The sequence below is a fragment of the Neopsephotus bourkii genome, unplaced genomic scaffold, assembly GCF_033783945.1.
Source record: "Neopsephotus bourkii isolate Nb327-2 ecotype Australia unplaced genomic scaffold, CSIRO-AGI_Nbou_v1 NB_1630, whole genome shotgun sequence".
Taxonomy (NCBI): domain Eukaryota; kingdom Metazoa; phylum Chordata; class Aves; order Psittaciformes; family Psittacidae; genus Neopsephotus; species Neopsephotus bourkii.
The window spans coordinates 10208950-10226385 of record NW_026902105.1 but is presented as its reverse complement, the minus strand read 5'-3'; the positions used below and the strand labels follow the sequence as shown (position 1 = coordinate 10226385).

The 17436-nt window shown below is 38.6% G+C and overlaps 1 protein-coding gene across 2 annotated transcripts in view; it reads right to left on the bottom strand.

The window, feature by feature from the left end:
• COL14A1 (collagen type XIV alpha 1 chain) overlaps window positions 1-17436 on the bottom strand; it is a 117470-nt gene that overhangs the window by 5911 nt on the left and 94123 nt on the right. For both annotated transcript variants that reach the window (XM_061373461.1, XM_061373460.1), the window contains exons 41-45: window positions 10298-10351; window positions 9323-9394; window positions 7354-7389; window positions 6859-6925; window positions 6176-6364 (exon numbers count right to left, since the gene is read on the bottom strand). In XM_061373461.1, the coding sequence (XP_061229445.1) occupies window positions 6176-6364; window positions 6859-6925; window positions 7354-7389; window positions 9323-9394; window positions 10298-10351 (418 nt within the window). The remainder of the gene's footprint in view (window positions 1-6175; window positions 6365-6858; window positions 6926-7353; window positions 7390-9322; window positions 9395-10297; window positions 10352-17436) is intronic.

Genomic DNA, 17436 nt, shown 5'->3' with positions numbered 1-17436 from the left:
TTGGAGAAGTAAGTTACCATAAATGCACTCCAGGTTATGCCCTGCTATGTTGTCCCTCCAACAGGTATTGGTGTCCCCATGAGGAAGAGGGCTTGTGAATGTGAGGCTGCTCCCATACGTCTATAGAGGGCCTCCTCTGCTTGATCTTATACAGACTGTTTCAGACTTCCGGATTATAAAGTGTCCAAAAGGTAGGTTTCAGGAATTTTAAACCCATGACCTTTGGTAGCCCTATATCCTAAATCTCACTGAAGGTCAATGGGTCTTCAGTATTTAAATGACTTAAGCATCTTGAAATTTGCTAACATCTTTTGTTCTGGGATTCATAGCAATGCTATACATGGGATTCCTGCTCTCAGAGACTGTCATCAAAGTCCAGGATGAACCTCCTGTTTGACATTTTGTTAGCATTTGGTTAGCAGAGACTGCAGTTTCAGTCAGAAGGGCTATCCAGAACCTTTGGTGAATGATTGCATTGTATAGTGTACGTAGGAAGCAGTCCCCAGGGGCATATGTATGTTCTAACCTACATTTGTATTCCTGGGAGAGCCTACCAGAAAAACTACAGCATCTGCGATCAGCAACTGAATTCCACTCATTTTAAAGACAAGTTTCTCAGGCAAACCTCTTGTCCTGCATTACAAATGCAGTTTCCAGGTGCCTAATATTTGCTTATCCATAGCTTGCTTCAAACATATGGAAAGACTCCTCTGTGGCAATTCACTACTACTGCTGCAGGACTTTTAACAAGGTAAACATGTCTAAATTGTCTTTTACCATACATGACCTGAAAGGAAGTCCTTGCCAAATGGCAAAGTCAAAGTCTGTATGTGTGTATTGCTTTGATCATAAGAAGACTGGCCCATGACAACCATCTGGAATCTACACAGATGTTTAGTACAAGGGCCATTTGTCATCCTACTGTACGATAACATGACATGGTGACTTCAAAGACAATGGTCACAATGTTTTCAAATCACAGCCTTCCATGCACTCAATTATTATTCTTTACATGCACAAGAACACACACTCATATGTGATGTTCACAGAATAAACTGCAGTAAAGAATTATAAATATGGAACAAATCCACTCAGGCTAAGAATAAAATGTTCATTCTGGAACAAGTTACGAAGCTCTTGCACAGAGCAAACCTTTGAAATCACATGGATATCAAGTTCCTAAAGCAAACATGTTGAAGGCCAAGATACAAGTCTGTTTCAGGTTTCTTTTAGTCTTATTTCCAGTAAAGTTTACCCAAGTGAAAGAGAACATAAACACTGCAGCAAGAATCTCACATGAGTTAAAACTGAGTGCTCCGTGGGCTTCCCTAATGGACTTTCCACCAAAGGTCTTTAATAGGAGTAAGTTAACAGATTCACAGACCTCTTGGTCATAGTTAATGGCTCCCTCCTATAAGTGATGGAAGATTCAAAATTCACCTATTTTCACTTTATATCAAGGTCATCTTTGCATTTCATGGGAGCTTAGCTTAAGAAAGTCCACTAGACAAGACATCATCCTGCATCTAAATTACTGCAATGGTTAATCACTGTCAGGGGTAAAAGTATGTATCAAAATCTGCCATTTGAGTTAGTGGCTTCAAATTCTAGTAACTTTTGTATTTGTGCTCTGGACATATTTCAGCAATACCATCAAACTGTCTCTCCCCTTCACACTAACCACTTTTTTATGTCTTGTCCCCATCCAAAATAAGCAATGGCTTGGGTTCAGCCCCATGGAGATCACAAGCAACTGAAATCAATTATTTCCAACACTCCACTAAAGGCACCTCTGATAGCACCAGTTATGAAAACCAAAGCCAAGATCATGAACACATTCTATGGCAAATTTAATGTCTAGGATTTCTGCATGAAAGGAAAGCTTAGGTATTGCTTATTTATTTATGTCTTTAAGGGAATACTGTCCTGTGAGGAGAACTTCAATTAAATATTTGCAATTAAATACTGCAATTAAGAAAAATTAAACTGCTACAAAAAATCTCCTTCCAAAATATTCAGTTGCAACCATATTGTATAATAGCACAGGATGATTTGGTCTTTTATTATACAGATGAAGTTAAAATTGGAAATAAAGATACATAATTGACTCAACTGGAAAAAGTTCCATATAATTCCATTGGAATTTTGCCATTAGAGCTGTAAACATGTGGCTTTTGATAACACATGTTTAACTAATGCTTTCATATGAAGCCAGGAAGAGAATATGGATAAAGCTGTACTTGAGAATAGTGACTTTCCCAGTGACAGCTGAGGTATTTATTGTATTTTAATCATAGTGGGATGTAGTGAGCAGCCACAGGGTTTGTGCACGACTTCATAAGAGCTGAAGTACACCCAATAGTAGTTGAATAACTACACTTTCACAGCATCTGAAAGGCAGCAGCTCCATAGCATAGTTTTTACTACAGCTTTCACATTTTTCCTCAAATTGACAAAATTACCCAGATATTACAAAAGTAACTGAGCAGGGAGGGGATGAGATTAAAAACCCATCCTGAATCATTAGTTTTTAATATTATTTTGCAGAATCCCAGCTACTTCCTGAGCACTCAGAAGCCAGACACAAGTTATTTGAGCCTCAGTTCATAAAAATAAAATCAAAGGATGTTCAAACTAGCTGAAATAAAACCAGCAAATACTGCTGTGAACTAGTTACAATTAAAATAGAGATGAGTGCTGTGAACAATCAGTGTTTGGGTTTGGGATTTTTCCCAAGATCCTGTATTTATGTAAATATGGAAGAGAACAAAATTCTATTAATTTATCTGGTATTACATACTGTAGACCTCCTTAATCTTTAAATCACTAATTCAATTCAAATGGCCAGTTGTGGCACCAAGAAAGCGTTATTGTTGCTAACAAACACTGAGGTTGCCAGGGATGTTTCTTTCCACATCATTAGAAAAATGCAACAGATAAGATCTCACAGTGTACAGCTAAAGAAATAATTAACTGGGAAAACTAAATAACAAATGTCTTGGTGTGATTCTAATCCATTCACTTAGGTCTACACTGGATAAAAGTAGATCTTAGCTGGCAGCAGACACCGAGAACTGAATCTGTCAAGAGAATGACTTATCCATTCCCACTGAGGTGGTCTGTTGTGGAAGGACCAGCCCAGTGTGTTACTCGTGGGAGAATACATCCAGGAATGGGACACTCTGGACCTAGGAGTTCAAGTGGAGGTTTCTAACAAAACTCCAAAACACTCTCTTAATCGAAGCCTGTTTTCAAAGCATCTGATTAACGCCGGGCAGAGTGACAAGGTAAACAAAGGAAAAGAATCTATTGGCCAGGCGAATTAGCAGAGTTCACTGAAGTCAAGATCTCTCACTGCTGCTGTTCTCCAGGAAAGCTCTCTTGGTGCGTGATTTCTGACCAGTTCCACACACTGCTTTCAGGATTTCCCTATTCTTGCAGGCAGGGATTGAATGGCTGGTGGGCAGGAGAGGCGTGCAGGATGAAACATCTAACCTCCCCTCACCTTTTCTCTTCCCACTCTACCAGCACCCTACCACTCAGCTTAGAGCCAGTAACAAGTTCTTGCAATAATCCTGATAGAGTGAACTGTGAGGAGAAAAAAGCAACACTAATAGATAAACAAACAGGTATTTTTTCCTCTTCTAATATCTATTGCTTTTTAGTATGCTCTACACACTCTCAGGACAGGACTATACCTTGTGACTTGCTGAACAAGTTAAATACAAACAATGCTTCAGAACACAGCAAGGTCTGAGTCCATTTACCCTCCTCTGTCCAATTCACTGGAAATTAAAACCTCTTCCATCCAGAAGGAGAGCGATTTTAGTCTACTACTTCACTGTTTGATACGTAGTTAGGAACCAAGTAATTCACAATGCACAAGAAACTTTCAATCATTCCCCATAAGCATGAAGGTGATAAAAATAATTTTCACTTTTCACTGTGGCATTTTGGGGTTAGCTTAGAGCAAATCCTTAGAAATGGATTCTGAAATACCCCAAGGGTCTGTACAACTCAAAAGGTATCTTCCTGCTAGATAAACCATTACTGCATCAAGCACACATCAGTCTAAAATTTCAGTTGCTTCTGAAGAAATTAAATCCTCAAGGACAAGTAAATTACTCTATATTTTTACTTAGTTTCTGAATGAGCTCCTTCGTCTTCTTTCCAGATTCTGTGCAAGGTTCCAGTTACATGAATGTCCTAAAATTCATTTTCACCCAAATAAACTAGGCAATTATTTTGTCTGTAAGCTTACATGTGAATTCTTTATTCCCAAAAGAGTCTCACTATAAGCTGTAAATACTGTAAAGACTCCCAACATTTGGAATCACATTTTACAAAAATCAGCAGAGAGCTCGGGCTGACTGATTATAGTTCTTGAAGGATGCTCAGCAGGAGCTTGCTCTCTACTTAATATAAACTCCCCACAAGCACCATCTGCCACAACCAGTCACTTCTAACATCAGTTACCTATGTAGAGAGGAAAAGAGTAATATTCTTTTTTAAAGTGATTTTACTCTTTCTTGTACCCAATCTATTGCCAGTGCTGCTTCCCAAATATCAAAATTATTAGCAGTGGGTTAACCCACATCATGTTTTATTTAAATGACTACATCTAATCACGCTGTGATTTCACAGTAGTACAACATGTGCGTCTGGGCCTCAGCACAACGAATGCAATGGAAAATAGATGCTAAATGCTGGACAGATTTCCCCTTTGATAGCCTGGCACTTTCATTCCTCTGTTCCTGCAGCCCTACCAAAACATTCTGTGACAGTCCCTGCCTGAGAAACCATTTAAATTACACTAGTATTAGTATGGAAACAACTACCCTGAAATTTGCATTCAGTCTCTCCAGATCACCACTTAAATTTAGCTCCTCATTTTCTGCCTCTTCCAATTTTCATGGAATCACAGAATGGTTTGGGTTAGAAGGGACCTTAAAGCTCGCCCAGTTCCAACCACCCTGCCATGGCTAGGGACACCTTTCAGTAGACCAGGTTGTTCAAAGCCCCATTGAACCTGGCCTTTCTTCTCTACTGGTCTCACAATCCCTCATTTCTCCTTTCTTGATGATGTCTGGTCCTTGCCCAGCTGGAGCAGGCAGTAGCATGACTGAAAGGTCAGTACCCTAAACCTTGCCTCTTGTTTCAAGATGGTAATTAGAATTACAGTCTTGAGGGGAAGAAAGGAACCACACAATCATAGGTTCAGTCAAAGATATTCTTTAGCTCTGGTCATCATGGCTGCTGTGAACTAGGACTATTAAGCTCCTGAACCGAACAGCCTTCATAGCAATTCAGTTTTAAAACCCTAGTTAGCAGACTTTTTAAGAGCAGCAGCAATTCATTGCTTTTGAATATCACATTTGTCTTTGGGTTTTGGTCACTTCCTTGTGTGATGGTCTTATAAGCACTTTCACAGTTACAGATCAACTCAGTACTACCTCTGTGAGATTAGTGCCACTCTGGTGCACCAGAGATTGCCAGAGTTGCACAGAAGAGTACATTAAAACATGGAGTTTGTGTCTTTATTAGGCAATGCCTGTGGAGGGAAGGAGATAGGGATCAAGCCTAAACGTAAGAATACGAAGGGAATACCTGTAAATCAACATTTGATTGTATTACTTCTCTCTGATCTCACCAATTCCTCTCCTTAATCCTCTCAACCCCTGATAAACTAGGAATTTTCCCCTTTTCTTACCAACCTTGCTCTTGTCAGATAATCCTAACTTAGAAATATTCAGACTGACATGTTTCAAGTTTAGCAGAATAGCTCGGTCTTTCCCCAACATGGACCTATCAGTTTGCAGCTTTCTTGTCCACTTGTCTTTTACAAGCTCCTTTGCATATACATGTAGAGATTCATCTCACTTCAGAGTTCTACTAAGATGAAAGCATGATGTGATAGGATGTGCCCAATTAGGTGCCACCAGTACTCAGCAGTTTAGGCATTAAACCTCTATCTGATCCTGCCAAATCATGCTCAGCAAAGCCTACATTGCCTTCATGACTGAATGTCTCCAGAACTTTCATTATGGTCTGTGTTGAGCTCACCAACCAGCTAGTGAGAAGACTGCTTCTCTCACATTTACACAGGAGACAGAAGCCGTTGGAGTATATCAGACAAGGGAGTTACATTTCTGTGTATGTGAAGCAAGAAGCCTACCTCTTTCTCCTGGTCTTCCTGGTTGACCAGGGCTTCCTGGAAACCCTTGCATGCCCGGTGATCCTTGCTCACCCTGTGGCCCTGGAGCCCCTGGCCGACCTGGCTCACCAGGAGGTCCTGCGATGGTTCGTGTTGAGACAGACTGGCTTGGAATCTGGTTCAGAATCGAGTTATATCTTGCCATATGACCTGGCAGGAAAAGAAATATCATCATTTTCAAGTTTCAGTGAAGAATCCAGCTAGGATGAGTTTGAGCAGAGCACTGGCAGGTCCTCAAGGCTGTGGTCTGTCATGCTTTGATAATAAGAAGTTATGTGCTTGGTGGAAAAACGGTGGTTTAGGAGTACCCAGAAAATGGAAGAACTATTGTGTAGAATTTTATTTCCTTGCTTTGGGGGTTTTTCATGTCGATAAATATTTAAAAGTGTTACAGAAGAAACTTTTGTATACTGTAATAGCTTGGAGACAATTCAGGTTGGTTTTTTTTTTAGATGGCTGATGCTAATCAACTCTAGTTAGACATAAATCCAGGTGAACATAAATCTAGTTGGAATATAAATCTTGACTGTCTAGCCTAAAACAAACAGAACCCCTTGGATGCTTTGAAAAGCATCATATTTGTAATTGTGGCAGGAAAAGATCCATTCTAGAGATATAAGTATGTTAACTATTTATGTACTTACCCTGGATGAGTTGCTCACACACTTGACGAGCAACAGCACGTACCATTGCTTGGGACTGGAGATCACCCTGGATAATGACAGCAGCAGTGTCAAAACACAATTTGCATCATTTCTGTCTTGAAAACGCTTACAGCAATGAAATACATTTACTATCCCTGAGAGATTATACCCTCACAGATGAGAAGAGAAGCCAAATAAGTTTTGAGATTCCCCTGGTTCCCATTACTGGTTTTAGCCAGCAAACAGAGGTCTGAGAAGATAACCCCAGTGATAGATTTGGGAACATGCTTAATGCTACATACTTCTCACATTCAAACCATTAATATAGCTATATATAAGACAATGTCTGGAAAAGAAGAAAAGTTTTCTTGATTGCATAGGGAAAACTATTGTGCCTGTAAACAGAGAAAGATAAATAGACAGATAAAACTTTTTATGAGAGAGAAAGCTAGACGGGAAGAAAAAGAATGGTGGCTAACAGAAGCATAGACTTACCCGCTCACCCCTTTCACCCTTAGCTCCAGGAGGACCCTATGGAAAGATTCAATACAAAATTAATTCTCATTTTGTTCTCACTCAAAATTTTTAACATCCAAACATTCTCTCCCTTGCAGCATCACAGTAAAAGGAGAAAAAGTAAACAAGGTTTCAGGAAGTTATGTGACAATAACAAATACACTTTTCCTGTTTCAGTACGCAACAAAACAATTTACATAGCAACAATGACTTTCTCAGGGGTTTATCGCAACTGAATTTTCTTGTTTAAAATGGCAGCAAAGGCAAGTGGCCAGATGATGCATTTCACATGGCTGAAATGGGTCTAATTATCACTGAGTATAAGGAAGAGAAGGCTGATGGTAGACAAAATATCATTCTGAAATTCATTGCATTTACTGCACCAATACTCTGCATCCACTATGAACAAAGTCAGCAATGGGATCAAACTGGGAAAACTGAGTATGACATTAAAGATGATGTAATACTATAGTGATGTCAGGGATCATTATGAAATGGAGGAAGTTGTCTATAGCAGTTACAACTTCACCAGTGGAGGTTTTTGGGGTAGGCTAGACCATCTTTCAGGAACTCCTGAAGCAAGGAAAGGTCTACGTGACTGATGCATGGTTAAAGCACAGCTTATTCTTGCCTGGGAAAGAAGAAACCCCTACAAAGATTGGAAGGCTATTTCTATGTCTCTTTTCTATTACTCTACATTTTGAGAAAGGCCCTTACTGAAGCTCAATAACTTTTCCCTCACCTAGCTGTTTTTTCAGAACTACTAAAGCCCAAATATTCACAGCAGAGCTTTTACATAACTCACAGGAATAGTAACACTCTAGGATATTTAGTTCGATATCTGGAACATGTGTTTGGACAGGAACTGAAAAGTCAGCATGTTACACATTGATAGTAATGAGTTCCATAGCTCATCAAACCTCCTCAGTAGATCTCATGATTATACTTACTTAGAAACTATGCAGAATTGGGTATTAGGTTATTATCTTTGCTTATATATTATCAGATGTTTTATTTCCACCTAACTAAATAAAAATGCTTCCACTGGACTAAATCTCCAAAGCAAACTGGATTTTGAAAGAAAAGAATGAAAATAAATCTATTCTACAAATCAAGTCAGAAATACAAAATTGTCCCATGTCTTTAAAAAGAACATTTACTGTGACATGTAAAAAAAATTAGAAGGCTTTATAATTAATCAAGCAATCAAATGTTAAAATGTGAATACAAAATATTATCTGTCATTGGAAGTGTTACAGAACAAAAGAGGTCCACTGTAAATCTCTTACGTAACCTACACTCATTTTATTGTTGTGGTTCTCTCTTCTAATTAGACTACTTGGGGGAGTGGTATAATAAATTAAAATATCTGAAAAACAAACTTAGCATTAGAGGTTCCTAATACTACTTTTTGGTACAGAGGGTATAATTTTCCACTCAGCGAAACCGATGGTCAGACTTTTAACATCATCCTAGAAAAAGCCCTGATCATTACTCAGTTGTTCTACTGTAAACCCATGAAAGACAGTTTTTATTCATGCAATATTTTCACAATTTGAAAATCAGAATCATATTTTGGAAATACTCAAGTTAATAAATGGCAGACTTTAATTGCCAGAGAGTTGTTTGAAGTGGAAAGGGAAAAAAGGAGAAAGTAATTACACACAGACTACAAATTCACATACTGTTATGTTTTTAACATCTGTAATTTAATCTCATGTTGTGACTCTCTAATCCCTATATTCCAGATATCATATGCAAGATCAGCAAATAAATTTAATCATGAAGAATGAACAAAGAAGGATCCATCTGCTGTTTCTCTTAGCCACTGACTGCAAACAGATCCTTAACTATAAATATGAAGGAGTTCTGTAAAACAGCAAAACCGGGATCAGAAATGAATTTATGCACAACAGCAAATATAGCAATAGTAATTGATTTTACTCACAGGAGCTCCAACATCACCTTGTGGCCCTTGGCTTCCAGTAACACCTGGAACACCTGGAGCACCAGGTATGCCCTACATGAAGAGGAACAAAACAGTGGTGATGACAATCAACATCCATGAATCCTGACAAGAGAAATACTTTGTGATGGGGAAATGCCAGTCAAAGACTGGAGATGCTGGGAGAGAGGACTAAGTACATGTTGCAGGTATAAGAGCATCAAAAGCACAGCTCTGAGAAAAGCACTTGAGAAAAATGGATGCATGTTGCTTGCTTTCTGAAACAGTCACATATCGCTGAACCCCTGGACATTACTACCATGTTCAGGGGGGATGACTCACAATATTCTTTGTAAAAAGAAGAGGTTTTCTTGGAGCATACTCAATACAATCATCAGTTTCACCAAATGACTTAAATCTACCAAGAAGGCACTAACTTTGCATGGCTGCCCTACCTGGGAAGACTGAATCAGAATCAGATGAGACCAATTCTGAAGGCAACATACGCCTTGCTGTGAAAGCTGAATGTGTCCTCTGCTGTCTTCCTTGATTACTCTATGAAAGCATTTGAATACATACACCCACCTCCACCCCAAAACAAACTTGTTGGTTCCTTTAAGTAATAATCCTAATTGGAATTTCTCATAAGAAAGCGTTTCAAATGTTAGGAGCACTAATTCTCTTTATATAGTGCTGGTACTTGACTAAGATAAAAAAAATGCTATGTAAAGCAATCAATTGATGGAACTGTCTCTCCTTCCCATGTGAAACATTTTTTCCTGAGTAAGAAAAAAGTAAAAGTGGAAAGAAATGACGTGAGACAAGCAGCTCTCTGCCAACCCCATGCGTCATGAGAATTTCAACTTCTAAGGAAAACCCTTGGCCTTGGGTCTATCCATTGAATCCTAGATAACAGAGTGACATACCATTCTCCCAAATCCTGCCTTTACAGTAACAAATTCCATGGGCCATACTCACTGTTGGGCCAGGAGGTCCTTGTGGGCCTGTGGGTCCGTCTTTGCCAGGAAGGCCCTATAAAAGAAAAATATATGCAATTTTATCAGCCTTTTGTATGTACTTCAGGAGTCTGTTCCATTTCATCCAGAAGACTTTTTTTTTTCCTTTTTGTTCTTTGCTTTTTCTTAAATTAATAACTGGCACCAGTTGTTTCTTAAAAGAAAATTCCCTTATTTGCTGAAAAGGTGCTATGGTGTCAGGGACATAAAAAATCCAAATAATCTCGCAATGCTTTTGAAGTATGAAGCAGCAATGCAAAATTCTTCGTATTGGCAATTTTCACCTTTGAGTGAATTTCACTTGCAATGCTGCTGCCATTAGGTAAATGAGAGGGCTGCTGTCAAACTTTGTACCACAAGGCGGGTCACACTTCTACATCTGTTCTCACTGGCTGCAACTATTGCAGTCCCACTGATTAAGTGCTGAAAGACCCTATCTCTCTGCCCTGCAATACTCTACATATGTACTAGCTATCACCAAGGTCCTGATTCAGGAAGGAGCAAGAACGTTCATGTGGTTTACATTATGAACGTGGTTCAGAGCTTCCAGAAATGAGAGCCAAAAACTAAAGATAACTTGGAAACTGGAAATCAAGCACATCATAGAAAAAAGACTGACCAGATGTAGAAGAAAATACACTATTAATAAAGTATTCTGACAAATTAACCAATATGCACATTTTGTAACCACATGCTACAAAGCATAGGTTTCTGACCAGGCTGGTGATAAGTCAATTCCTCAATTACTACACAGCCTAAAAAGGAGAAATGTGATCTTATCTCTGGCCCAAGACCAGAATATAGAGGTGAGAGCAGAAGGGAAGAGAGGACATGAAAGTGTTTACGATGACACACACAGTAAAGAACATTCTAGGCCTCAGTATCTCCTAGAACTTCAGAAAAGAAAAATCACAACTTTTTCATTTTGTACTGTTTTTTCCTGATTTTAGTAATGAACATAGCATGAACGACTAGTTCTACGCTTTACGTAATTTGGAAACTGTGATTCAAACCTGCTATCATATGGCATGAAACAGTGGCTGGGGAATGTTATCTTCCATGTACCTGGAAAACATTCTTTAAAATTCCACTAAAAGGGTGTTTCACTGATAAAATAAGCCACATCATAGTAACTCATGTTATGTTATCTACTCATCCTTTGAGCTGATAAGGAAATGCTTTCCTATTTCTCATTGCAGCCAGATGGCTCCTGAAGCTTCAAGGACCAAAGCAGCTCACCTATCACAGTAAGAACTAAAGCAAATGTAACAGCTAAGTGGCACCGTCATAAAGATGCTAATAGTGTCTGCATCACAGTAGTTATAAGACATATACAGAGAAAAGATTACAAGCTTAGCTCAAACAAATCTGCAAAGGAAAGTTTGTTCAAGGCTTTAAAATTGGTGATTCTAGAGGAAAGAGAATGGGATAAGGAACTTAGAAATGCATTAAAAATTATAAAATAGGGGTTTGATAGCCTCTGGAAGAAGCATTTAGCTGTGAACAGCGCTTTAAAAAAATCAGTGATAACTATTCACAGTTTTATAATAACATGGAAGCCCCTAAAAAGATAATGCAAACTAGAGAGTACACAGTAAAACCTTCAGGAAGATTGATATGCTTCACTTTTTGAAGCAAAGATTTAAAATCTGCATGTATTTTTGATCAGTCCTAAAGGAGGATGAAAACTGATCTCATTTTCTTAAGGGCTTATTTTAACTAAGAGGAGGGAAATGCAGAGCTTTCCATTGACTTCTAGGATCTAGTGTGGATTCCCACAAACTTCTAAAGAAAAATTACACTGTATGTCCCTCCCTTCTCCCATCACAGTCAAAGAATAGGACTAACGTTATGATCAGAATGACATTTTCATTGAATATGTTTCACAGTTTCTTTCTTCTGAGCAATATTCTTACTCTTGGCTGCTCAAGAATCATCTCCTGTTTATTCTCCTAGGATTAATTCTCTTGGCACTAGGTTAGCATTACTTGGTCACAAAAAAATATTGCCTCCTACCTAACCATTTGTTAGATGTGAAAATTCCTATATGCTTATAGATGAAGTCAAAGAAAGGTTTGGTTTGACAATACCCATTCTGTCTTGTAGGTAAATAACCAAAGATACTTGTTTATGCTTCCAACAGGGTTGAAGATGGTGTTACTCAGACCATCCAGTGCCCTGAACGGATCTGATACTCATTCTGAACTTGTGAGTAGTGAGCAGAGGAGATTAGCAGGTACCAGGAAACTGGCAGGAAGACTGGGAATGTATTTCTTCTGGCACTCTCCTCCATTATTTTTGGTCTGTGTAATGCAAAATTAAACAGAGCACTGTAAGAATTCACAGAATTGTATTCTGAGCACTGAAGCCTTAAAGATGTTATTTAGTCTCCAGCTTACTGAAGTCTTCTCTTAGCTTAGCCATCTCCAGAATGACTGAGAAAATTATACAGCACAAGAGCACTTCCTCTGATGCAGTCTCATCTAGGATGGAAATGATTCTGTACAGAGCTGCTGAATGTCCTCCATGGAGCTGCATGTCCAAGAGCAGGATGGGACAGATTTTGATGTGTGATATCAGCTGTATGACAGTTTAAAATCAAGGTGCATATTATTTTGGAACATTAACTTAAATCAGGACATATTTTGCTAATAGCATGAAAAAAAAGTTATAGAGAAATACATTGTAACTATGACAGATTTTATTATGAGGGATTTTATTTGCTCGAATACAAATGGAACCAGAGAATGTAGGCAGCATTTGAATCCCTGTAAAGACTCCAGTGTGCTGAAGTCAGTACTGCTGCTAACCTCACTATAAAATCTTTAGCTTTTGGTAGCCTGGAATTCTTAGAGGGACTTGTGGAGAGGTGATTTTTCAAGCAGGACTAGATACTGGCAAAACCTTAACTGCAGCTACTGAGCCCAGGCTTGAAAGACTTCCACGTACAGCCTTTAAGAAAATGCTGCAGCCTGGGACCCACGACTGCCTTATGTTTTTATTTATTTATTTTCTCTTTCTAATGAACATTTTAAAAATAACTGTTCCTCCTTTCAACCTGAACCACTGTGAGCATCAGAGAAACTTTACTAAACACTATCTCAAGCTATTAATCCAAGGAGTAGCTTGCAAAGGATTTTCACCAACATGAGCTATTTTAAATTAAAGCTAACCCAGAAACATTGGGTTAAATGTTGCTCAGAACACACAGCCTTTATTTAACCAAAGCAGGCTAGTTTTGTCTTAACACATAATAATTCTGTCTCAGCATTTCCTCTCTTCCTCGTGAAACTACCTGAACCATCTAAAAGCTGAGAGTCTGAAATTGCCTATTAATTCTTCATAATTTAAAATAGGTATTTTTTGCATATCTGTTGTCAATTAGTCATATTTCTCCACCAATATTTGCAGTATGCTCTTAAGATTAACGTCTGGAAGATAACACTCCCTGCCTTGTGTATCTGTGCCCCTGTGACTATGCCTTTGGTTGCATATTAGACAAGTCATTAAAGAAAAAGATGTGACACAGCTCTGATCACCATACACAACTGCATTTCTGTGGCATTGTGAAAGAGTATCGGGGTTCCTATGGGACAACAAGTCAACAGGTAGGGGCAAAAAAGTGTTACAAGGAAACTGTGAAAGTTAATACTGCCATGGGTTGCTCAGAGGGCTTGTGGAATCTTCATACTTGGAAGCCTTCAAGACTCAGCTTAATATGGACCTGAGCAACCTCATCTGATCAGACCAGTTTTGAGCAGACTGTTGAACTAGATGACCTCTGAAGGTCCATCCCAACTTTCATTTTATGATCCTAGAAATTCCATTAAAACAGGAGGCATCTAAACTCCCTGCTTCTGATTTGTGCTATCCCCTGAACAATGTCCTGAAAGAGCTGGCCCAGCTCAACACTGCCAAGAATGACAGGCATTAGACAGCAAAGGTCACTAGAGAGTGCTCAGAATTATGTTCTGGCAATACCTAATTTACTTGTCTCTAGGCAAAGGCCTCATGTCTCAGAGCTGGTCTCTTTGTCAGAGTGAGCTGAACAGGAGCCATTAAGAGCTGAAGAAATGTTAAAGAAACTGATTCATCCTCTCTGGAGTTGTGAATGCTCCATCCCTGGTGGTGTTCAAGGCCAGGTTGGACAGAGCCTGGGGTGGCATGGCTTAGTGGGAGGTGTCCCTGCCCATGGCAGGGGGGTTGGAACTACATGATCTTAAGGTCCTTTCCAACCCTAACTATTCTATGAGTCTATTAGGTAGAGGTATCTTTGTGCAGACCAGTGTCTTGACAGTTTAACTCTGTGGTCCCACCCTACCAGACATATAGGGAAGGAAACACACCCAACAGAGCATCCTCCAGAACTATAACCTGATAAGCAACAACCACTATACCTCTTTACCAAGAAGTCTGGCTATGAGAAAACACCCTGAGGAAACCACCAGGCAACAGTGAGCAGTAACAACATGATGGGTGCAAGAGATACAAACTTGGGAGTCAGAACAATGGAGAACCCTCCCTACATTGTGTCATCAAGCAGAGCACTCAGGATGGGCTATTAGGTTTCTTTTGTTGCAGCTTTGTGTATCTGTCCTCTCAAGTGGCCTGCGCTTTGAAAGAGAATTGGGATTGCGATTGCGACCTGACCTTGGAGAGGTCATTTTCTATTTTATAAAATCTTTTATAACTGGAAGCTGATGAGAGAGAAGGAGATAGTTCCTTGTGTGTAGTCTGAGATGTAGATTTAAACTAGTTACCAGACAGGTATAAAACAATATCATGGACATTCAGAAAGTTTGCTTTATTATGACAGAATGAATTTTTGACTCTGATTCAACCTTCCCATGGTATTTTCATTACATCCCACTCTTTTTCCTATGAAAAGCATTACATCAAGAAAATGATAGAGAGGAGATGCTCTGTTTCTTAATGTTACTAAAAACCCAAGAGAAACAAATAAACCAAAGACTGTAAGTTCAGAAATGCAAAATGAACCTTTATAAACTAATTGGTGAATTAATACACTAGGAGGAAAAAAAAAACAAACCCTTTTCTCAACTGACTTCAAAAATAAAAACAGCCAAGATGAACACTAAGAATCAAGAAAAAAAAAAAAAGAGAAGGAAAAGAACTTAAAAGTGAAGTAATTCCAACTCCCAGCAACTGTAAGGAAAAAAAATCTCCATTCCAGGACTTCTTGAACCTAACATCCTGTTATACCCAGTTCAGCAAAGCTTTCAGAGATCTCTCAACAGATACCAGCCCCAAGCTTACCTTCCATTAAAATCAGTGTGATTGGGTCATCTGTTTAAGTACTGTACAGCACTGGTACCACCATAAAGAAAATATTTCAATGAACAATAAATACTAAAGAGGAAATGACAGCTAAACTAAGAATAACACAGAGAACATCAGTTCTAGTAGTTTAATAGCTGGAAGACAGTTTGGCATCTTGGCTAAAAGGAGGAAGCCCAACAAAGGGAACATTATACAAAACAGCAATTTACTTTTCAGGAATTTTCCAGTTCTTCTTTGCTGTTGCTGCAGTTATGCCCTTAGAATTATGCCTTTCTTGAGCACTTGGCCTTCAAAGAGACTGCAGTGAAATCCTCAGTTTGAATCTTCACCCATTAAAAGCAATTTTATGCTGTCATAACTTCACAGGATTCAAATGAGTTACAGCACCATGAAATTACTATAACATAATTATTTGTTGCCATAGAAATAATTACTGCTGGAAAAATATTGCATGAGGGTCACACAGAAACAATAACAAGCTAACAGACCTGATTTTATGAGATCTAGGCTATTTGTCCAGCTCTTCTGATTAACACCAGAAGAAAGTGAGCACATGAACGAAGCATTATTACAATATCCATAAAAAATGGCAATTTAGGTAATTGTGCTACATTATTACAGGCAACATAGGGGTCTTCTACAGAATAAGCACTGCAGGACCTTTCCAGGCTGCATCAAATGCCTTTGCTGCACTAGTCTTCCTAATAGCTTTTCTCAGAAATACCACCTCTGCACCAGCCTCCTGACTTCCACATGTGGGACAGCTAGATCACTTCTGAACTGCTGGCTGACACCAAGACTGTGGGTCTCCACTGCTAAATACAAAGTTACCTACAGAACACAATAAAAACATTGAATTTTCTTCTCGAATTGCACAATGGTCCCTGTTCCTCGTGATCAGGAACGCAGGAAGAGGAGGAACATACCACTCACACATACAGCATTTAGCTCCAAGTCACCTCAACCTGGCTATGATCAAGATTAGACAGCATAGTGCAAAAATCCAAATCTCCATCAGGCTCCAGGTCTTTATTAACCTGGGGTGAAGAGGTGACACCAGGCAGGGGGAATTCAGGGGGGGGAAATTCAAACACAGTCAAAAAGAAGATATTAAAAACATCAAAAATGAGCTACCATGCAGAAGGCATCACAGCATTATACAGTAGAAAAATTAATGTATGTATCTTCATATTTCAGCACAACTTAATTGAAAATTAGAAAACTATTGTTCTGATTAGAAGGTTATGCATCTAATGATAATATTGTGAAAAACTTTATTTTAATAAAATTACTTTATTTTCAAGATTTTAGGAAAAAAAAAATCTAGGCATTGCCCAAAATCTACAGTAACTTCATTAGAATTACTTCTATACATAAAGTTATGCCAAGCTTAAGTTCCTAATAATAAGTTCAAATACACATTTTGCTATAGGGATTACTTTTTTTACAGCAAGGTCTCAGGTTAATGCCAGAAATCTAAACAAGGTCCAGATTTCTCTGAAGTTCAGGTTACATTAACATATCCAAAAAAGGATCATGAATATGTAAAACTTGCTCAAATGAAACCAAAAAGTCATATTTAATAATAAACTTCTGCTGTAGACAGTAACCCAGTACTATGCTATCAAAAACTTTCCATCGCCTGACTAATAATGAAACAAAAGTCTCCCCAAGGAGACAGGGAAAAGGACTTACAGGTTTAACTGCACACATGAATATGGATTTGTTTATACTGATTCCTAGATAGACTGTAAGTACTTTCATTTGCTCTACCAGAAGCAGAATAAGGTTGATTAAATT